This window comes from Heterodontus francisci, chromosome 30 (genome assembly GCF_036365525.1).
Source record: "Heterodontus francisci isolate sHetFra1 chromosome 30, sHetFra1.hap1, whole genome shotgun sequence".
In the NCBI taxonomy this organism is placed as follows: domain Eukaryota; kingdom Metazoa; phylum Chordata; class Chondrichthyes; order Heterodontiformes; family Heterodontidae; genus Heterodontus; species Heterodontus francisci.
In genome coordinates, this window is record NC_090400.1 from 23,526,266 (window position 1) to 23,545,661 (window position 19,396).

Below are 19,396 nucleotides of genomic sequence, written 5' to 3' on the forward strand. Positions count from 1 at the left end.
TAACATTTTCCCTAAGACAGATGTTAAGCTAACTGGCCTGTAGTTTCCTGCTTTCTGTCTCCTTCCCCTTTTGAATAAAGGAACATACGAATTAGGAGCAGAAGTAGGCCATTCGGCCCCTCCAAGCCTACTCCGCCAATCAATAAGATCATAGCTGATCTGTTTGTGTCTCAAATTCCACACATCTGTCTTGGGGAAAATGTTAGAAGCTATTAGTAAAGATGTTATAGCAGGGCACTTAGAAAAATTCAAGGTAATCAGGCAGAGTCAACCTGGTGCCCCTGATACCCCTTGATTCCCTTGCCTAACAAGAATCTATCTACCTCCGCCTTAAAAATATTCAATGTCCGCCGCTTGCACCACTTTCTGAGCAGAGTTCCAAAGTCACACAAACCTCAGAAAAAATTTCTCCTCATCTCTGTCCTAACATTGGCTATTTTCCAATCTAATGGAACCTTTCCAGAATCAAAACCAATGCACCAACTATCTCATCACTTCTTTTAAGACCCTAGGATGAAGTCCATCAGGACCCGGGGACTTGTCAGCCTGCAGCTCCAACAATTTGCTCAGCACTACTTCCCTGGTGATTGTAATTTTCTTGAGTTCCTCCCTCCCTTCCATTTCCTGATTTACAGCTATTTCTGGGATGTTACTTGTAACCATTATTGTGAAGACCGATGCAAAATATCTGTTCAATTCATCTACCATCTCTTTATTTTCCCTTATTCATTCCCCAGACTCACTTTCTATAGGATCAATGCTCACTATGTTAACTCTTTTTAAAATATCTATAGAAACTCTTGCTATCTTTATATTTCTTGCCAGCTTTCTCTCGTACTCTAATTTTTTCCACCTTATTAATCTTTTAGTTGTTCTTTGTTGCTTTTTATCTTCTGACCTGCCACCCATCTTTGTGCAATTATAGGCTATCTGTAACTTTTTAATTAACTATGGATGGTGGGTCCTCTCCTTGGATTTTTTCTTTCTCGTTGGAATGTATCCTGTGTATTCTGAAATATCCCCTTAAATGTCTGCCACTTGACCTATCCCTTAACCTACTTTACCAGTTCACTTTTGCTAGCTCTGCTTTCATGCCCTCATACTTGCCCTTATTTAAGTTTAAAATACTAGTTTAGTTTAGTTTAGAGATACAGCACTGAAACAGGCCCTTCGGCCCACCGAGTCTGTGCCGACCATCAACCACTCATTTATACTAATCCCATATTCCTACCACATCCCCACCGGTCCCTATATTTCCCTACCACCTACCTATACTAGGAGCAATTGCTAATGGCCAATTTACCTATCAACCTGCAAGTCTTTGGCATAGACCCACTCTTCTCACCCTCAAACTGAATGTAAAATTCAACTATATTATGATCAATGCTCCCTAGGGGCACCTTCACTATGAGGTCATTAATTAATCCTATCTCGTTGCACAATACCAGGTCTAGTATAGCCTGCTGTCTGCTTGGATCCAGAATGTGCTATTCTAAGAAACTATCCCGAAAACATTCTATGAACTCCTCATCTAGGCTACCTTTGTCCATCTGATTATTGCAGTACCTTTCTAACAAGCACCCATTATTTCTTCTTTTATACCCCGTCCTACCATGTGGTTACTGTTAGGAGGCCTGTACTACTCCCACAAGTGACTTCTCGCCTTTATCATTTCTCATCTCGAACCAAACCGCTTCTATATCCTGATTTGCTGAACTTAGGTCATCCCTCTCCATTGTGCTAATACCATCATTAATTAACAGAGCCACCCTTCCACCTTTTCCTAGCTTCCTGTCCTTCCTAAATGTCATGTACCCTTCAATATTCAGGTCCCAATCTATGCCATCCTGCAGCCATGTCTTTGTAATGGGTATCAGATCATACTTATTGATTTCTATTTGTGCTATCAGTTCATCTGTTTTATTTCGACTGCTACGTGCATTCAGATGCAGAGCTTTTAATTTTGTCCTTTTATTATTTTTGTAACCTCTAGCCTCGTCTGCTGATTTACTCTTAGATTTGTAATCACTGTCCCTTCCTGTCACGGTCTGTTTATCTTTTCCCATATTAATACCTTGTCTCTACTCTTTGATTTACCACATCTTCCCAAATTGGATCCCTGTCAGTATTACCAGCCTTTGTAACTTTAATGGAAGTTCAAACCACTGATTCAGGTTCTGGACTCTACCTTTGAGAAATTGGTGGACCAAATAGATTGGGGCTGTCAAAAAGGCACTCAACTGCAGTCTGCTATCCCTCAGATCAGTGAAAGTGATGAACCTCAGTCCTACAGAAGTGGTAGTGATGCAGTGGAATGTGTTGCTCTCTCTTATCATGTCAGCATGTCTGCTTCTTCACCACAGCCTCAACCAGTGCCTGCTGTGGTACTAGGAAGTAGGGTAGACTAGTGTCGTGGCAGCAGATGAGGTGCAGCACTGAATAGGATTAGTAGACTTAGTTTAGTTTAGAGATACAGCACTGAAACAGGCCCTTCAGCCCACCGAGTCTGTGCCGACCATCAACCACCCATTTATACTAATCCTACACTAATCCCATATTCCTACCACATCCCCACCTGTCCCTATATTTTCCCTGCCACCTACCTATACTAGGGGCAATTTCTAATGGCCAATTTACCTATCAACCTGCAAGTCTTTGGCATGTGGGAGGAAACCGGAGCACCCGGAGGAAACCCACGCAGACACAGGGAGAACTTGCAAACTCCACACAGGCAGTACCCGGAATTGAACCCAGGTCGCTGGAGCTGTGAGGCTGCGGTGCTAACCACTGCGCCACTGTGCCGCCCACTTAGTAAACCTTCACTTAAGAAAAGCTGTATTAGTGAATCACTTGGATGAGAAACGGAAGGCAATTATTATGTTTACCATTAAATTAACCACCTTGATTAGATTTGAAACTTTGGTCTGCAGTGTGATTTAGTAGCAGCTTCTGAAGCTGCATTGTCAGAATGTCATTGATATAGAAGTTAGTTTAAATGTTCTTTAATGCAGGATGAAGAAAGTGGGTAAGTATGTAACCAGCACTATTAAACAGAGGCTCTGTCTAAGCTTTGAGAGCAGAGGAAGGATTGCTGAACAATTCCGAAGAAGGGTCACTGACCCGAAACGTTAACTCTGCTTCTCTTTCCACAGATGCTGCCAGACCTGCTGAGTGAATCCAGCATTTCTTGTTTTTGTTGCTGAACAATTAACTGATTCCCCACATCTCTTGCTGCAAGGTGTTAAGGGGTCCCTCCTTCTGCTGCTTCCTTGCCTTTTGATGAGGACTGCTGCCACTGTGCCTGTTCCAAATTCATGCTTCTCTCTCTATGACAATGTTGTGCATTATGTAAAACACTACTATGATGTCGGAGACTTTCTGTGGGGCATGTTGTGTAGTTATGTAGGGAGCCTCTCTAGATATGTGGACCTCTGCTTCAGCATCCCTATGGCGTGCTCAATAAAGATCCTGTGATGCACCGATTTCAGTTATACCCGTCTTGCTCAGGAATCATACGGTTGCGGAGTGAGGTCAGGAACCATATCTGAAGTTAATTTTCCCTGTCCTCCTGCAACCATCCAACCATGTTCCTGACAGGATCAAACATTTAAGGGCATGGTAGACGGTGCAGGATGAATGCGTTGTGACAGCTGCCTGGGTACCTTGCAGAAACCTGCATGATTCTGTATGTGTGAACACATACTAATGGAATGGTAGTCTTTTCTATATATGAATGTTGCTTGCTAATGAATGGTGCCTTTTTTTTGTTACGTTCGTTCGTGGGATGTGGGCGTCACTGGCTAGGCCAGCATTTATTGCCCATCCCGAATTGCCCTTGAATTGAGTGGCTTGCTAGGCTACTTCAGAGGCCATTTAAGAGTCAACCACATTGCTGTGAGTCGGGAGTCACATGTAGGCCAGACCAGGTAAGGACAGCAGATTTCCTTCCCTCAAGGACATTAGTGAACCAGATGGGTTTTTACAACAATTGACAATGGATTCATGGTCACCATTAAACTAGCTTTTTAAAAAAAATTCCAGATTTATTAATTGAACTCAAATGTCACCATCTGCCGTGGTGGGATTCGAACCAGTGTCCCCAGAGCACTAGCCTGGGCCTCTGGATTGCTAGTCCAGTGATGCACAGCACACAAGGGAGGTCAGTCACTGCTACAAATTGGTGAGAATCCTCCTGTTGAGGTAATTGGACATGGTGATGTACTGTGGGGCCTTGATGAACAGAGTGTCAATGGCCTGCTTAATGCAGCTATGTCCTGCAGACTGGGAGATGTGACAGATGTCCCCTGTAGCAGAATGAAAAGGTCTAATGGCAAAGATGTTTAGAGCTGTGGCAACTTTGACAGCCACTGACAATGCACACTTCCTTGTTCCAGTAGGCAGCAGGTGCTTTTAAAGGAGGCTGTAGAGATCTGAAACAGCCTGCCTGGAAAATTTTCAAGTGTTCAGTTACTCTATCCTTAATTATAGACTCCATTAATTTCCCGAGAACAGATGTTGGACTAACTGATTATGATTCTCGGGTTTCCCTCACTCACCTTACTTATATAGCAGTGATATGTGTAATTTTCCAATCTCAGTGAATGGTTTCTGTACAGGGAGAACTTTGCAAATGCCCCAACCATGATTTTCCAACGTTATCACCTGCTTTAAAACTCTGGTGGGAAAACCAGCTGCTCCTGGGGGTTTGTCACTCTGCTATTGTTTTCTTAATTATTGTTAATTTGTATATGTTAATTTTGGTGAGTTCCCCCATCCATGGTTCCTTGGGATTTCCAGCATACCATCCTTTTCCTCCACTGTAAATACTATGAATATATTTTCATTTATAATATCAGCATTGTCAATTTTTAAGGAGCTCTCATTGCTCTGAACCACTCTGTTTCCTAATATATTTGTAGACCTATCATGGAAGTTAGCAACCTTGTTCTTTCACACCTCATTCTCTAACAATTGTATCTGAGGTAGCACCATTGGTAGATCTATCAGGTTTAATTCACTTGGAGATGCATTCATTTTTGCTTCAATGTTACCCTATTTTGGGGTGAAAATAAACAAAGCAGTATTTGAGTAAATTAGTTTTGCATCATTTACATTCTAAGCATAGTAGGAACGATAGCTGGTAATGTTACTGGGCTAGCAATCCAGAGCTTGGACTAGTGCTCCGGAAACATGAGTTCAAATCCACAGCAGCTGGGGGAATTTAAATTCAATTAACTAAAATAAATCTGGCATAAAAAGCTAGTCTCAGTAATGGTGCACATGAAAATACCACCTGGTTCACTAATGCCCTTTAGGAAAGGAAATCTGCCATCTTGGTCTGGTCTACGTGTGAGTTGTGACTCCAGACCTACAGCAATGTGATTGACTCTTAGCCATCCTCTGGCCTAGCATCAATCTAGGCACCAGATATGACAAAGGGAGGCACGCTCTGCCCATTTGAACTGCAAAGTTTTCCTCAATAACATTTGGGGACTTGTGCCAAAATTGGAAGAGCTGTCCCACAGACTCAAGAAACATACCTTAAAGCCAATGTCCCAGACTCCTCAATCATTCCTTGGTATGTCCTGTCCTAACAGCAAAAAAGACTCACCAGAGGTGGCAGCACAGTAGCATATAGGTGGGAGAGTGTAGCCCTGGGAGTCTTTAACAATGACTCTGGACCCCTTGCCCATGTTTGGCCTGATGCCATGAGAGTTCAAGGAAGCCTGTTGCATCCTGCCACCTTCCCTCAACTTATGAGTCAGTACTCCATGTTGAACACCACTTAGAGGAGGCCCTGAAGGCAATAAGGGCAAAAATGTACTCTTGCGTGTGGGATGTCAATGTCTCATCAAGAGTAGCTCAGTGGCATCATTACTGTCTGAGCTAGCCGAGTACTGAAGGACATACCAGCCAGACTGGGCCCAGGGCAGGTGTTGAGAGAACCAATGTAAGGGAAAAATCTACTTACCCTTCTCCTCGCTAATTTACCTGTCTCAGATGCATTTATGACAGTAATGGTAAGAGTGACCACCACACAGTTCTTCACACTGAGGACATCCTCTATTGCGTTGTGTGGCAGTCGCACTGTGCTAAATGGGATAGAGTCAGAATAGATCTAGCAGCTCAAAACGTTTGTTTTGATTCATTCATGGAATGCGAGTGTCGCTTTTGTTGCCCATCCCTAAAATTGGACATCCATGAGGCACCAAGGGCCTTCAGCAGCAGATTTGAATTCCACCAGAGTCTGTAACCTCCTGGCCTGGCATATTCCTCACTCTACCCTTACCATCAAGCCAAGGGGCCAACCCTGGTTCAATGAAGAATGTAGGAAAATATGCAGGAGCAGCACCAGGCATACCTAAAAATGAGGTGCCAAGCTGGTGAAGCTACAACACAGGACTACAAACATGCTAAACAGCGGCAGCAGCATGCTATGGACAGAGCTAAGCAATCTCACAACCAATGGATCAGATCAAAACTCTGCAGTCCTGCCATGTCCACTCTTGAATGGTGCACAATTGAAAAAACTACTGGAAAGAGGAGGCTCCCTGAACATCTCCGTCCTCGGTAATGGCAGAGCCCAGCGCATCAGTGCAAAGGATGGCTAAAGCACTAGAATCATCCTCAGCCAGCAGTGTTGAATGGATAATCCATCTGGGCCTGAGGTCCCCAGCATCACAGATGCCAGTCTTCAGACAATTTGATTCACTCATGTGACATCAAGAAACAGCTGAGCCCACTGGACATAGCATAGGCTACGGGCCCAGACAACATCCCGGCTATAGTGCTGAAAACTTGAGCTCCAGTACTAGCTGGGCCCTAGCCAAGCTGTTCCAATACAGCTCTAACACTGGAATCCAAACGACAATATGGAAAATTGCTCAGGGGTGTCCTGTCCACAAAGAGCAGGAGTAATTCAATCCATCCAGTTACCGTCTCAGTCTACTCTCAATCAACAAAGTGATGAAAGGTGCCACTAACATGCGATTAAACTGCAATTACCAATGACCTGCTGATAGATGTTCAGTTTGGGTTCTGCCAGGACTACTCCACTCCAAATCTCATTTACAGTCTTGGTCCAGACATGGACTAAAGAGCTGGACAACATTCAGGCTTGGGCTGACAAGTGGAAAGTAACATTCGCACCACACAAGTGCCAGGCAATGATCATCTCCAACAAGAGAGAATCAAACCACCTTCCCTTGGCGTTCAACAGCATTATCTTTGGCTGAATCCCCCAGCATCAATATCCTTGGGGTTAACATTGACGAGAAACTTAACTGGACCAGCCATAAAAATAACATGGCTACAAGAGAAGGTCGGAGGCTGAATTCTACAGAGAGTAACTCACCACCTGACTCCCCAAAGCCTTTCCACCATCTGCAAGGCACAAGTCAGGAGTGTGATGGAATACCCCCCACTAGCCTGGATGAGTGCAGCTCCAACAACATTCAAGAAGCTTGATGCAATTCAGAACAAAGCAGCCCGCTTGATCGGCACTCCATCCACCACCACCAGCAGCAAGCGATAGACAGTTAAGCGATTTCGTAAGCAACAGATCAGATCCAAGCTCTGCAGTCCTGCCACATCCAGCCATGAATGGTGGTGAACAATTAAACTAACTGGAGGAGGTGGCTCCACAAATATCCCCATCCTCCAATTTATATATGCAGTTTTGAAAGCACCACTTACCAATGCTGCGAAAATAGGAACTTGGAAGAAAGAGGCGCCCTAGTGTCCCTTGAACTCCTGTTGCTCCAGGAACTCCTATCAAACCAAAAGAGATTGTAAATGGTTCCCAATTCTTCAAATATAGTTAATTTACATCTGCATGAAATATTGTAGAATATAACACTTTTTGTTCAGTGTTTTTAAAAAAGTAATCCTGATAAAATTCATACTGATTGGAATGAAGTATGAAAAATTTAGTCCAACGTTTCATTGATGTGATGTGTGCACAAATGTTTAATAATTAAGTAATTAATACACTTAAGGCAATTAGTTTGGTATACTCTATTGTGTACACATTTAGACAGGCTCCATATGCTACATTAATATAAAAGCAAAATACTGCAGATGCTGGAAATCTGAAATAAAAACAAGAAATACTGTAAGTACTCAGCAGGTCTGGCAGCATCTGTGGAGAGAATAGAGTTAACGTTTCGGCTCAGTGACCCTTCATCAGAACATGTTCTCAGTTCTGATGAAGGTTCACTGACTTGAAACGTTAACCCATATGCTACATAATGGCCTGAAATGCCCTTGAACCATGTGGCAAAATAGTACAATGATGGTTTTCAGCACAAAAGGTTTTGGAAATCTGCACGCAAATGACTTGCAACGGTTTTAACATGACACCGCAGTTTCATCGATCTTTTGTGACAATTCAGTTAAACTTCCGCTGAAACACTCCGCCGTTCATTACTATAGCTCTGACACCTAATGCAAAAGATCAGAGAATTGGCGTTTCCTGCATTTATGCTCATTCTAAATAGATTGTAAATTTATACAATTTTAGGCACAGCAGGATACATCATTTTTTGGTGTTTACGGAGCAATTTTTTGCTTGAACAATTTTTTTCTATTTACGTTTTTTCTCTCAAAGACGTACTTTTCTTCTCCCAAAGACGCGCACTGTTATTTTCTGTATCTTTGAATACATTTTTATGGCACTAGAATGAGTTACGACAAAATTGAAGCGCTTCTATGAATGAATTAAAAAAAAATTGGTGAGTATTCCCTTGAGGTTAGATTATTGAGGGGTGATCTAAAGAAGGATAAGAGTTTCGGCTTTGGGTGCATTTGACGTCAAAATTGCATTAGTTTTCTGAAGTGAAGTTGTGGTTCAAGTCTTCCCTCAAGCTCATTGCATAATCACAAATTTAAGATTTTCCATGAATTAGTGTAATTGGGTAGCATTTTAGAATGTATTTTTCCCCCTTGCATTGATGTATTTAGGAGAGGTAATGATGCAGTTTTATGAAAACAGCTGAAAATGGTTTATCACAAAAGAAACATTTTTAATGAGTGTCTAGCTGCTTCCTATGAATAACCTTTTTTAAATAACTGAAAATTAGTTTAAATAACTATACGGAACTCTACTTATTTCATAGTCAGTTAAATTAAAAATGTTTTAACATTTAAAGACTTTTTACAAAGGTGACCATTAGTGCCCTTGCACCTATAAAACTCAGTTCAATTTTAAGAGCCTCCTTGAAGGGTTGCAAACAGACGCAATTGGCAGAAATCGCCATGTTTATTCATTCAATCTGAGGTCATGGCCAGTTATGTAATGTTACTGCCAGTGTAATTTTTTAAACCCGCGCAAAAGATTGCGAAAACTTGATTTGTGATGGATGTTAGTTTACGCTTGAAATTATGTAACCTTTTGCTCTGGTTTGGCTGATTTCGGGCAAATTATGCTGGAAAAGTAAGTGTAGAAACTGTACCCTGGTGTGCCTAATATGCATAGATGACGGTTTGATAGCTATCCATGTGGCATCCTCCCATTGATTCTGCTATTGCTCCAGATTGAGGGTCATTGGAATCAACTGTTTATTGAAAACACAATCTGTGCTTTCAACCTGTCCACGAAATGAATGATTGAGCAACTGTCATCGTCGGTGAGAAGCAAAGCTTTTCTCGTTAAAAGTCGTTGTTATGTTGCAGCCTTAGTTTTGAGAGAAGAAGCTAACTACATCATTCACGCACATTTGACATCCTAATTGTGCAAATGCAGATTGTGCAGTATTTTGTCCAGTGCTCATAGTATGTCATTACAGGAAAGCTAAAGCAGATGCATATATATCTATCATTAACAATAATAATATTCATAGATCAATCCCCAACTTATGCTGACACGCTTCTTTCCTCATCCTCAATTCCGCCTGACACTCCCTCTCCCACATCTGAATTTTATTGGGGCGCTGCGCCCTGCGGCGGCACCCTTTGAACTCGGCGGCACGCCAGCATTCGCCGGCTGTCGCCGAGCCCCTGCGATTTTAATCGTGGGGTTTCAACGGGACATTCAGCGCAGCCAGAGTTTTCGACAGTTGTGCAGCAGGTGCTGGGGCTCTATTTTAAGTGCCGCAGTACTTGCTTCCCGACAGCTATCAAAGACTGCCGAAGAGTGGGGCTGCTGTCAATCTGGCAGCAAAGCAGAAAGTGCTGCAGAAATCCAGCAGGTCAGGCAGCATCTGTGGAGAGAGAAGCAGAGTTAACTTGTCCAAGTTCCTAGACCTGAAAGTTAACTGCTTCTCTCTCCACAGATGCTGCCTGATACCTGCTGAGTGACCTCAGCACTTTCCGCTTTGCCACCACATACTTACCCTGCTGTGTCCCAGTGTCCTGTAAAGTTGCGATCCTCTTCTCCCATTCAAGCGTATCATTCCTTGTTTTAGGCATGCCGCACCTGGGTGAATAATCGTAAATTTGCACATTCCTGGACGTGAGACTTAAATAGACCATAAAAGGTATTAGAGGTTTACAGAGAACACAGTGACACAAAAGAGAATGCATGGGTGTCACAGCAATGTAAATACGTCTTTCACTAAATGTTCCTCACCAACGTGTCCTTTTCTCTGTGCGAATGATGTGTGCCAGCATGTAGCGCCAATGTCACATCCCTTTGCACCGTTGGCCCTTCAGGAGAGCCAACATATGCAATAACATCACTGCCATGCCACCAATAATTGGCTGAAGCAAATAATTGCCACAGCTTGTTCTTCATGTGCTATATTGGCAAGTCCTTCCACAGTGCCCTAGTGTTCTTTTCATCATATGCTGCCTTCTCCTCCAGAAGGAATGCTTGGTAGCCTCCAGATCCTATGGTAGCCTCCAGATCCTACAGTCACAATCAGTCTTGATTTGTGGAATGGATGGCAGTAGTGTTAAGGATCCAAACCTCAATATGCCAGCATATGTTACAGGATTTTAAAAAAGATTCTTTCATGGGATGTGGGTGCCGCTGGCAAGGCCAGCATTTGCTGCCCATTTTCTGCTCACTGACTTACATTTCCTCTTGGTCAAGCAACGTCTTGATTTTGCACCTTGTTCTTAAATCCCTTTATGACCTTGCCCCTCTCTATCTCTAATCTCCTCCAGCTCATAACCCTCCAAGATATCTGCACTTACCTAATTCTGTCCTTTTGAGCATTCCCAATTTTAATCGCAGCACCATTGGTGGCCATGTCTTCGGCCACCTAAGCCCAGAGTTCTGGAACTACATCGCTAAACCTCTCTACTTCGCTCTCCTCCTTTAAGACACTCCTTAAAACCTACTTCTTTGACTAAGCTTAATATCTCATTATACAGCGGTGTCAAATTTTGATTGATAGTCACTCCCGTAATGCACCTTGAGATGTTTCACTACATTAAAGATAATACAAATGCACTGTTATTGGTGGGTTTAGGGCTGGAAGAGCAGACAAAAAAATGGGATTGGGCAAAGCCTTGGAGCTTTTTAAAATTTACTATGTTGTGGTGGTGGTGGGAAACAAATGTTGGTCAGCAATGATAGAGATGTTGTCTGAGCAGGACTTAGTATGGTGCAGTATGTGTGCATCAGAGTTTTGCCAAGTTGAAATTTTGGTGAGGGATTTAAGAGAAACTGGCATTGGTTTAATTGAGTCTGAAGACATACACGCAGATTTCAGCAGCAGAGGGACTTTAGAGGCAAGCAATGTGGAGGCTGGATTAAACTGTCTTTGTGATGGCAAGGAGATGGGGGTTTGAAACTAAGTGCATAGTTAAACAAAATGCCAAGATTGCAAACAGTTGGGCTAGGGATGGAATCAGTGGCATTCCTGCTGGTGATATCAGCAAGGGGTGGCATGTAGACGAGTCAGGAATGGATCAAGAATTGATCCTTGAGGGATTTCAGGAGCAGGTAGTGCAGAGTGTCAAGAGAAGCCATTGCTAAAGATATGACAACTGCATTCCAAATAGATAGGAATGTAGGCAACTCAGTTTATTTGTGCTTAGAAATGTACATTTTCTGAATACATATAGGTGTGTTTCCCACAATATGCAAAGTTTGGAAAGTTCCCTATTGCCAACATGTATTTGGAAAATTGTCCCAATAGTTCGTATTCACTTGTTTGGCTTGTTTAAATTTTGGCAGCCTGAAAATTTGGAAAGGGCTGTTCTCAGCACTGATGCCTCATTCGTGGATAAAACCTAAAGCATAATACTAAGATCTGTTAGCATTTACACGAGTACATATATGCAAATAAATGGGAATATTGGATATAAACTTTCTATGTGACCTGTGAGTCTCCATGATATGACATTGGTAGCTGATAAAGACAAAAAGCCTGGACACCCCTACCTTAGTGGTTTGGGTGGGGAAAAGAGACAATTACTTGCATCATGTTGTAGTGATGCAGTATTCCAGATAGATGTCCATCTGTCAGGAGTGATCTTGATCAGTCCCTCAGTCTCTTTTTCTGTCTCTCTTTCTCCCTGTGACCCCCGCTCTGTGCCCCCATGTTTCTCTTTCTGTTCCCCCTCTCCATCCCCAGTATCATAGCTATACTTTTACAATGTATTTAATAGTTATGGAAATACACAATTAAAATAGCTTGGTGGCTAACTATTAAAATATTTAAGCAAACATCTTCTGCTCCTGATGTTAAAACAATAGGACTGGACTGTGGAAAGCTTATACCCATAACTTTATCAAAGACAGAACACAGAATTTGTTGTGGTTGGTACATATATTTAAATGTATTCAAGTGTGTTCCCTACCTATATTGGGCCTGGTACTGGGAGCTTGCCAGAGAAGGGCACGGGGGTTGGAATTCCCACATCAAGACCCCTTAATGCGACGTGGGAAAAGCTAAAAGGATGCGGCTACTGAAGTGAGTTACAGCTGTAATAATTGAAAGCCTTGGCATGCAGATCCTCTAGGAGCTTCATACATAAAAGTCTTGCAAGCTAACCTAGCTGCATAATGCATCTGCATTTACTGACATGCAGAATAGGTTGCAGGTTTGGTGCATGTTTATTACTGTGCATGTGTTCTTTCAACAGACAGCATATCTTACATCTTCACTTGCATGCGCTATTATTCTCCACAGTTTTTCTATTTAGGGCTGTGATTGACAGTTGAACAGTTGATTACTATTCCCTTTACAGTTCTTTCTGACTGTGCTTATCACTGTTAGATCATATTTCGTGGATTTGCTGACTGTTCCTTGGGTAGGAGTTGCTATTGTAGTTAATAAAATTATAATTAGAGACAACAGCACTGCTGTAAACATTCTCTTCTTTCACAGGTAGTTTCACATCTCAAGGGCTTTTTTTCCATCAGTTCTTAATTACACACATTTTTTGTAATCAGAGTTAAGATCAGGTTCATTTTCATTTAATGGTTTCCCTCCCCATTTCGATCACATAACAGCCTCTTACGCTTGTTCACAAATATTTGCTCTCCTCTATTACAACAGTTGCATTAAAATACCATGGAGCAGTCATTTAAGGTTTCAATTTCAGGATTATTTAATTGATTAGTGCCTTGTTTGTTTTGTGATTCAGCTAAAGCGAGGTCGTCAAACCTTTTCACGGGGGGTGGGGGGGGGGGGGGGGCACATAAAATTACAATTTTTGTCTTACATAGGGGGCCAGTGAGACAATTTCAGAAAGATAAAGGCATTAAAAATTTATCTTAGCATTAATCAAAACAACAAATGTACATTTTTGTGAAGATTTAAATGAGAAGACTAATTTATTGACTTTCTTTCTTGTCACTATGATGTTAGATTTAGTGAGACACCTGGCATTTTTTTTGCTTGCAAAGGTAGACAATGTGTGCCGACACACTTGTAGTGATGCGGAGAATTCTGGATAGTCGTCCATCTATCAGGAGTGATCTTGATCAGTCCCTCTCCATCTCTTTTTCCTTCTCCCTTTCCCATGTCACCCCTTTCTGTGGACGCCCTTTCTCTCTCTCTCGCGTGCACCCCCCCCCCTCTCTCTCTCGCGCGCCCCCCTCTCTCTCCCTCGTCTCTCTCGCTCTCGCGCGCGCCCTTGTCTCTCGCTCCCTCTCGCGTGCCCCATCTTGCTCGCCCCATCTCCCCCTCTGTCGCCCCATCTCGCTCACTCCCTCTGTCGCCCCCCTCTCTCTCTCACACTATGTCACCACCCCCCCCTCCCTTTGTCGCCCTTCCCTCTCTCTCCCCAAATCCATCACCTCTGTCTATCCCGGTCTTGTCCCTCACTCCCTCTGTCTGTCTCTGTCTCTCTCTTTCCATCGATCCCTCTCTGTCTCCGCCCCCCTGTCTCTTGCCCCCCCCCTCCCCCTCGCTCTCCTCCCCAGCTCCTTCTCCCGCTCCCCCTTCTCTTGCCTCCCCCCCCCCGTCTCTCTGTCCTCTCTACATCTTCCCTCCGTCCGACAGTTACAGAGAGTGGGAACACTTAGCAGATGGTTAGTCAGTTTTGTTGGTTGGTCAGCGAGACAGCTGCTGACTTCAGGAGCAGTGGTTTCCCAGCTTCAGACTGATTTGATGTTTACTGGCAGTTTCTGACTTTTTCCAAAAGCCCGCTGGAAAACCCTGAATCTTTGAGGTTGGGAAATGGCTATTCTTGCTGTCAGCAGCTGTTAGCTGTGAAACTGACTTGCAATCTTACAAAAGCCCATCTGCAAGAAGCCAATGGAAAATTTCCTATCTTCAGTCATGGACCCCTGGCAAAGATGAGGAATGGCCCAGCACAATTTACATCTGTGGGCCACATGGAAACCTTTGGCGGTCTGTATCGTGGCCCACGGGCCGTATGTTGGACAACTCTGAGCTAAAAAGACTACGGTCAGAAATGTTTTTGTTTCATTATAACCAAATGGACTCACCCTCAAATATCCTGCTACTGTCACTGAGGTACTCTCATCAGAATGCAACAAGACTGGAATATTATTGATATGCATTGTGCAGAAAAATGTTATCCACTAAACAAAAATTATCCTGTAATTAGCTGGTTTTGCAGGACTGGCATAAAAGGTGTGAACAGGGACTAGAAATGCTCGTCTGCATCAAAAATGGATGGTTGGTGACAACAACATTTTTTATATACTGTCTTTGAGGTAATAAAAACATCCCAAGGTGCTTCACAAGAGCATTGTAAAACAAAATGTGACACCCAGCCACATAAGGAGATATTAGGTCAGATGACCAAAAGCTTGGCTAAAGAGATAGGTTTTAAGGAATGTCTTAGAGGAAGTGAAGTAGAGAGGCGGAGAGGTGTTGGGAGGATATTAGAGAGCTTCGGACCTTAGCAACTTAAGACATGGTCACCAATGGTGGATGGAGGAGTAATTAAAATTGGGAATGCTGATGAGGCCAAAATTAGAGGAGCGCAGAAATCTTGGAGGGTTGTAGGGCTGGAGAAGATGATTAGAGATTGGGAAGTTTTTTTTATTCATTAATGCAATAAGTGGGCATCTGTGGCTATGCCAGCATTTATTGCCCATCCCTAATTGCTCGAGAAGGTGGTGGTGAGCTGCCTTCTTCAACCGCTGCAGTCCATGTGAGGTAGGTACACCCACAGCACTGTTAGGAAGGGAGTTCCAGGATTTTGACCCAGCGACAGTGAAGGACCGGCGATATAGTTCCAAGTCAGGATAGTGTGTGACTTGGACGGGAACTTGCAGGTGGTGATGTTCCCATGCATCTGATGCTCTTTTCCTTCTAGTTGGTAGAGGTCGTGGGTTTGGAAGATGCTTTTTAAGGCGCTTTGGTGCATTGCTGCAGTGCATCTTGTAGATGGTACACACTGCTGCCACTGTGCGTCGGTGGTGGAGGGAGTGAATGTTTGGGGATGGTGTGCCAATCAAGTGGGCTGCTTTGTCCTGGATGGTGTAGAGTTTCTTGTGTTGTTGGAGCTGGACCCATCCAAGCAAGTGAAGAGTATTCCATCACACTCCTGACTTGTGCCTTGTAGATGGTGGACAGGCTTTGGGGAGTCAGGAGGTGAGTTACTCACTGCAGGATTCCTAGCCTCTGACCTGTTCTTGTAGCCACAGTATTTATATGCTACTCCAGTTCAGTTTCTGGTCAATGGTAGCCCCTAGGATGTTGATAGTGGGGGATTCAGCAATGGTAATGCCATTGAATGTCAAGGGGAGATGGTTAGGTTCTCTCTTGTTGGAGATGGTCATTGCCTGGCACTTGTATGGCACAAATGTTACTTGCCACTTATCAGCCCAAGTCTGGATATTGTCCAGGTCTTGCTGCATTTCTACACGGACTGCTTAAGTGTCTGAGGAGTCGTGAATGTGCAATGTTCAGCACCAATCAGCGAACATCCCCACTTCTGACCTTATGATTGAAGGAAGGTCATTGATGAAGCCACTGAAGATGGTTGGGCCTCGGACACTACCCTGAGGAACTCCTGCAGTGATGTTCTGGAGCTCAGATGATTAACCTCCAGCAACCACAGCCATCTTCCTTTGCGCTAGGTATGACTCTAACCAGCAGAGAGTTTTCCCCGATTCCCATTGACTCCAGTTTTGCTAGGACTCTTTGATGACACTCGGTCAAATGCTGCCTTGATATCAAGGACAGTCACTCTCACCTCACCTTTTGAGTTCAGCTCTTTTGTCCATGTTTGAACAAAGGCTGTAATGAGGTCAGGTGCTGAGTGGCCCTGTTGGAACCCAAACTGGGTATCACTGAGCAGGTTATTGCTAAGCAAGTGTTGCTTGATGGCATTGTTGATGACACCTTCCATCACTTTGCTGATGATTGAGAGTAGACTGATTGGCTGGGTTGGACATGTCCTGCTTTTTGTGCATCATGCATACCTGGGCAATTTTCCACATTGCCGGTTAGATGCCAGTGTTGTAGCTATACTGGAACAGCTTGGCTAGGGGTGCAGCAAGTTCTGGAGCACAGGTCTTCAGTACTATTGCCGGAATATTGTCAGGACCCATCGCCTTTGTAGTATCCAGTGCCTTCAGTTATTTCTTGATTCAGGCAGAGTGAATTGAATTGGCTGAAGTCTGGCATCTGTAATGCTGGGGACTTCAGGAAGGGGCCGAGATGGATCAACTCAGCACTTCTGGCTGAAGACTGTTGCAAATGGTTCTGCCTTATCTTTCGCACTGATGTTCTGGGCTCCCCCATCATCGAGGATGCGGATATTTGTGGAGCCACCTCCTCCAGTTAGTTGTTTAATTGTCCACCACCATTCATGGCTGGATGTGGCAGGACTGCAGAGCTTAGATCTGATCCGTTGGTTCTGGGATCACTTTGCTGTGTCTATTGCATGCTGCTTATGCAGTTTGGCATGCAAGTAGTCCTGGGTTGTAGCTTCACCAGGTTGATACCTCATTGCCTGGTGCTGCTCCTGGTATGCCCTCCTGCACTCTTCATTGAACCAGGGTTGGTCTCCTGGCTTGATGGTAATGGTAGAGTGGGGGAAATGCCGGGCCTTGAGGTTACAGATTGCGGTTGAGTATAATTCTGCTGCTGCTGATGGCCCACAGCGCCTCATGGATGCCCAGTTTTGCATTGCTAGATCTGTTTGTAATGTATCTCATTTAGCACGATGACAGTGCCACACAATATGATGGGCGGTGGTCAATGTGAAGGCGGGACTTCGTCTCCACAAGGACTGTGCGGTGGTCACTCCTACCAGTACAGTCATGGACAGAAGCATCTGCGGCAGGCAGATTGGTGAGAACAAGGTCAAGTATGTTTTCCTCTCTTGTTGGTTCTCTCACCACCTGCCGCAGACTCAGTCTAGCAGCTATGTCCTTTAGGATGCATCCAGCTCGGTCAGTAGCGGTGCTACCAAGCCACTCTTGGTGATGGACATTGAAGTCCCCCACCCTGAGTACATTCTGTGCCCTTGCCACCCCCAGTGCTTCCTCCAAGTGGTTTTCAACATGGAGGAGTATTGACTCATCAGCTGAGGGAGGGCAGTAGGTGGTAATCAGTAGGAGGTTACCTTGCCCATGTTTGACCTGATGCCATGAGACTTCATGGGGTCCAGAGTCGATGTTGAGGGCACCCAGGGCAATTCCCTCCCTACTGTAGACCACTGCCCTGCCAGCTCTGATGGGTCTGTCCTGCCGGTGGGACAGGACATACCCAGGGATAGTGATTGCAGTGTCTGGGACAGTGTCTGTAAGGTATGATTCCGTGTATGACTATGTCAGCCTGTTGCTTGACTAGTCTGTGGGACAGCTCTCCCAACTTTGACACAAGCCCCCAGATGTTAGTAAGGAGGACTTTGCAGGGTCAACAGGGCTGGGTTTGCCATTGTAGTTTCCGGTGCCTAGGTCAATGCCGGGTGGTCCATCCAGTTTCATTCCTTTTTATTGACTTCATTGCGGTTAGGTACAACTGAGTGGCTTGCTAGGCCATTTCAGAGGGCATGTAAGAGTTAACCACATTGCTGTGGGTCTGGAGTCACATGAAGGTCAGACCAGGTAAGGACAGCAGATTTCCTTCCCTAAAAGGCATTAGTGAACCAGATGGGTTTTTACAACAATCGACAATGATTTCATGGCCATCATAGACTAGCTTTAAATTCCAGATTCATTAATTAAGTTCAAATTCCACCTTCTGTTGTGGTGGGATTTGAACCCATGTCTCCAGATCAATACCCTGGGTCTCTGGGTTACTAGTCCAGTGCTAATACCACACGCCAGCGCCTCCCCTATCACTGTTGTGCTCACTGACTTACATTGGCTCCCGGTCAAGCAAAGTCTTGTTTTCAAATCCATCCACAGTGTGAGGCTGTGGATGGATTTGAAAACAAGACTTTGCTTGACCGGGAGCCAATGTAAGTCAGTGAGCACAACAGTGATAGGAGAGTCGGACTTGGTGCAAGTTAAGACATGGGCAGCAGAGTTTTGGATGATCTCAAGCTTATGAGGGTAGAAGGAGACAGAGACAGAGAGAGACAGAGAGAGGAGACAGAGAGACAGGAGACAGAGGAGACAGAGAGAGAGAGAGAGAGAGAGGAGACAGAGAGAGAGACAGAGAGAGAGGAGACAGAGAGAGAGAGAGGAGACAGAGAGAGAGAGAGGAGACAGAGACAGAGAGAGAGAGGAGACAGAGACAGAGAGAGAGAGGAGACAGAGAGAGAGGAGACAGAGAGAGAGAGAGAGGAGACAGAGAGAGGAGACAGAGAGAGGAGACAGAGAGAGAGAGAGAGAGGAGACAGAGAGAGGAGACAGAGAGAGAGAGAGAGAGGAGACAGAGAGAGGAGACAGAGAGAGAGAGAGAGAGGGGACAGAGAGAGGAGACAGAGAGAGAGAGAGAGAGGGGACAGAGAGAGGAGACAGAGAGAGAGAGAGAGAGAGGACAGAGAGAGGAGGCAGAGAGAGAGAGAGAGAGAGAGAGAGAGAGAGAGAGAGAGAGGAGACAGAGAGAGAGAGAGAGAGAGAGAG

The 19,396-nt window shown here is 44.3% G+C and overlaps 1 protein-coding gene across 12 annotated transcripts in view; it reads right to left on the reverse strand.

The window, feature by feature from the left end:
- The window catches only part of LOC137346623 (elastin-like), a 508,685-nt gene that overhangs the window by 480,265 nt on the left and 9,024 nt on the right, over positions 1-19,396 (reverse strand). For all 12 annotated transcript variants that reach the window (XM_068010226.1, XM_068010221.1, XM_068010223.1 and 9 more), the window contains exon 2: positions 7,696-7,770. In XM_068010226.1, the coding sequence (XP_067866327.1) occupies positions 7,696-7,770 (75 nt within the window). The remainder of the gene's footprint in view (positions 1-7,695; positions 7,771-19,396) is intronic.